Source organism: Gavialis gangeticus, unplaced genomic scaffold (assembly GCF_001723915.1).
Source record: "Gavialis gangeticus isolate Ggan-Ray unplaced genomic scaffold, GavGan_comp1, whole genome shotgun sequence".
Taxonomy (NCBI): Eukaryota; Metazoa; Chordata; order Crocodylia; family Gavialidae; genus Gavialis; species Gavialis gangeticus.
The window spans coordinates 11686869-11690883 of NW_017729000.1; the positions used below are offsets into that span (position 1 = coordinate 11686869).

A 4015-nucleotide genomic window follows, 5' to 3' on the forward strand; every position below is an offset into this window, starting at 1 on the left:
ATAGGCTTTTGTATTCTCCATTATTTTTCCCTCTCTCAAACAGTCCTTCCTAAAAGTACCATGACAGTATTAAATGAAGGAATAATTACTCTTAAATGTTATATTATCCATCCAGCTTTAAACATATTAAATTTATCATTTTTTCCTTGTTGGTAGCAAGGAACTACACAAGCTACAGAAATACACTCTTCTCCTGAACCTCCATTTGTTTATTTATTGCACCAATAATTACCATCTGTTTCTGACTTCTGCACACCCAGTAATTGGCTAAAACATCTATTTTGTGAATCAATGAGATTATAATGAACAAATTCACAGTGTCAATATATTTCATTTCAGTTCAACTGATTTCTTGCTTTATCCACAGGCACAAAGTAGTGCCCTCATTTCATTCTGAGAACTTAATCCTGATGCTCCAGTTCTTGTCCTGGTATCAACCACCGAATGCTCTCAGTCCGAATGGTGGCATACATAATAAAACTAGCCAGAAACAGCAAAGAAAATAAAAGTAGCCAATCTACTCCTTTTGTCAGAATGCTTGGTAGGGGGCCCTCTTGGTCTTCCTCAGTCACCGCCACATCAGGTTTAGCTTCTATTCCTGAAAGAACAAGAAAAAAGGACCCACTGATTAATATCAATAGTTTAGCCAAGTTTAAATCTCATGATGAGTTAGCTGGGGGTGGACTGTATTCAGATTCCCAAATATGCTGCTGGATTTAACACAGCTCTAGTCGATATAGCCACAGGACCCTTAGCAAGGGTCAAAGAACCTCCACCCTCCTTTAATAAGTAACTACCATCGGTCTGTCACTAGTGCATCATCCTCCACACTCAGAAGGGCAACATGTCTTAGAAAAAGAGAAGCCTTATCCCAGTAAGATTAGAGCCCAGACAGGCACTTCCCAACAACAGGAAAAGGGCCAAGGGCCCATTGTTCTCATCCTCCTCCTGCCCCCAACACAAGAACTGAGACCGATGTGTGCCCAACCTGCTGCCTATCAGGGAAAGGACCCTAAGACATCTGGCTCTCTCCCCTCCTGGGCAGGGTAACAAAAATAAGGATACTCCTAATGTGTGTCCACTTTTATTCCCAATAAACTCAGGGCTTTGATGGTTAAAGGTGCTTACTCTCAAATTCTCCAGCTGACTCCCACCCACAATAGCCCCGACCAGAACTGCTTTTTACAGATGGACTCCTAGCTTCTCCCCCTCCCTGAAATCACCCTCACGGTAAGAAGAAATTTCCTAAAACATTTTTATGGGTCCCCTAATACAATTTCAGTCTGGGGCTACAGCTGACCCTCACCTTCACAGCTCTACGTACCTGTTTGATTAAAAATAAATGCCTTCAATGTTTCCAGGGTCCTATCCGTATGATTAAATCTGGCCATAGGTTTAGCTCCTTGGAAAAGAAGGATATTAGGAACAGCCACAGTTCCAAATCGGGTTGATAAACTGAAGGAAAGAAATAGGTAACAATAGGTAGTATTTACTTCCTGAGAAAAACAGTTTTCATCTTTTGATTCAGACTCTAGATGAAGCTACCTGCTATGCTGAGATGCATCCAGTGCCACGAAACGAAGAGTTGGAAATGCTCGAGGCAAAGAATTAAAATGAGGAGCCAGGTTGGCAGAGAAACGACACCAAGGAGTGTAGAACAGGACCATTGTACAGTCACTGCTGTTTGGATTTAAAAACTCCATCAGGTCCTATGAGAGGAGAAGAAGAAAGCAGATTAGAAAAAAGAAGGGCCAATTAAACATGGAACAGGATTTTATTCTCCATCAGTGCATAATCTAGTAACATTCAGGAGGATGAGGCAGTACCACTAGGAGCAAGTCTGAACAGGCTTTTCAGTAGCATTTTAACAATTCTGATAAACAGAATGTGGTTCCCTTCCTTTTAACCCCATTTCTCAGTTAGGACTCTCCTTGGAAATCAAGTAATACTTTGGGGTTATCATTATAAAACAAATGCAGTAGTTATTTTCCTTGCTCCCTTCCCTAAGGGGCTGTGCTTGCTGGCTTTTGATAAACCAAATTTTGTTCGTCAAAGTGGGGCTCAACTACCTCTTGCCTTCCCCAGAAGGGGAAAATCCAGGCCCTGGCATGGACAGGGAGCTAATGTGGGAGAGGAAAAGGAAGCAGAGTTGTTCATTTTATAGACAAATGGAAGAAGAAACAACCAAAAGGAAAAGCTCCAAGATGACAAAAGCCTGTGCAATGCAGGGGAAGCAAAAGAGCGAGAAGATAAAGGGAAATTTGAGGACAGAGCAGAACAGGGAGGTGTTCACTGGAGAATCACAGAGCAATGCAGAAGGCAAGCAGGCTGGGAGTAAACAAGGAGGTACTTGGTAAACCAAAGTAAAACTTCCACCCAGGAAGAGCACACACCAACTGCAGATGCGTCCTCAGCCTGAGAAAGGGTTTTTAAACCGGAAAGCTTGCTAAGAAAAAACATTCCAACTATTTAAGTTGTGTTAATAAAAGATATCGGATTCACCCAAAGAACCTTGTCTACCTTGGTAAACCAAAGGCATTCTAGTGAACAGGTTCATGTTCTCTTCCAAGCCCATCCCTTGCCCTCGCATTTGGGGGATGAGACAGACCCTAACAAGTTCTACCACTTTTGGGGTGGGCTGAGGGTTTAACATCCCAAATATTTAAACAGTTAGTTAGCACTCATCCTTGTGATCTAACGGGAACAACTCTTCCTGTAACCTCCTGCAAACAGGAACAGCTTAAGGAGATACTCCCACGATGAAAAGGTTTTAGCCAGATTGCTTCACAGATGTCCTACACACATGCCTAGTGTTTCAAATTCCACCGATATCTTAGTAGAGCTTCTCAGAAACAAACCAATCATTCAGATTTCAACCATTGCCACAGCTAACACTTTAAAATTGAACGAGATTTGTAATGTTAAAGTTTTAAGGAAGCCCGGGGGGGGGAGCAGAAAAGCTGGAAGGAATGGAAATGTCACGCATTTGGGTCAAGCAATCAGAGCTTGTGGAAAGAGGTGATATCTTTTATTAGACCAACAAGATATTTGCAAAAAAATGTCTTTAACTGCAGGCTTTCAGGCATAAACACCCTTTGTCAGCATCAGAGAAAAGACTATAAAAGTTCTCCTACGTAGAAATGAAGGAATGAATGAATGACAGACAAGGTTCTTTGGGTGAATCCAATATCTTTTATTAGACCAACTTAAATAGTTGGGGGAAAAAAATTCTCAGCAAGCTTCTGGGTTTCTCTTAAATAGTTTCTTAGCAAGTTTCTTAACCTGGCAAATTAAATAGTTTCTTAACAAGCTTTTGGCTAAGAAAATATTTTTCCAACTATTTAAGTTTGTCTAATAAAAGAAATCAGATTCACCCAAAGAGCCTTGTCTGCTCACATCCTTAGACCAACATTGCTACAACCTACACCCCTGAATGAACGAACATTGGCAACATGCAGGGGGTGCACCACCGGCAAGACCAGAAGTGCCAGTGGAAATGCACTTCTGGTTTTGCCACTCAGCTCCTGTTCCATCACTGGGGGACCCACCCCCTGCCCCACCTGGGAGGGACCAGCTGCCCACATGTGGGTAGAAATTCATTTGTTCGTTCAAGGACTCCTACAGCCTTTTCTCTGATGCCCGATGAAGGGTGTCTGTGCCCGAAAGCTTGCAATTAAAGACTTTTTTTTGTCAAAATGTTGTTGCTCTAATAAAAGATATCACCTCTACTACGAGTCCCCACTGCTTTTTCCTCTAGCCCAACATGGCTACTGCCCGGATCCCCGACACAGTCAGGTGGAGCGCTACACCGCAGCCCAGTGAGTCTCAACGGGGGAATGGAGATGCTCTCACGGGTACCCCCCCCCCCAATGAGGGGCGGAGCGGGACGGGGCGAGGTGGGGGGAGGCCCGCGGCCCACCTGGGAGACGTTGAGGACGTGTAGCGCGGAGCCCCGCGGGCCGGGGCCGCTGCGCTCCTCGCAGGCCACCTTGGGCGCCCGGCCGCCGTCCGTGCC

At 44.1% G+C, this 4015-nt stretch overlaps 1 protein-coding gene across 1 annotated transcript in view; it reads right to left on the reverse strand.

Annotated features, from left to right (window-relative positions):
• Positions 1 to 181: 181 nt before the first annotated feature.
• The window catches only part of TXNDC15 (thioredoxin domain containing 15), a 4079-nt gene continuing 245 nt past the window's right edge, over positions 182 to 4015 (reverse strand). Inside the window, exons 2-5 of the mRNA XM_019505974.1 lie at positions 3920 to 4011; positions 1546 to 1709; positions 1325 to 1455; positions 182 to 598 (exon numbers count right to left, since the gene is read on the reverse strand). Of these exons, the coding sequence (XP_019361519.1) occupies positions 402 to 598; positions 1325 to 1455; positions 1546 to 1709; positions 3920 to 4011 (584 nt within the window). The 3' untranslated portion in view covers positions 182 to 401. The remainder of the gene's footprint in view (positions 599 to 1324; positions 1456 to 1545; positions 1710 to 3919; positions 4012 to 4015) is intronic.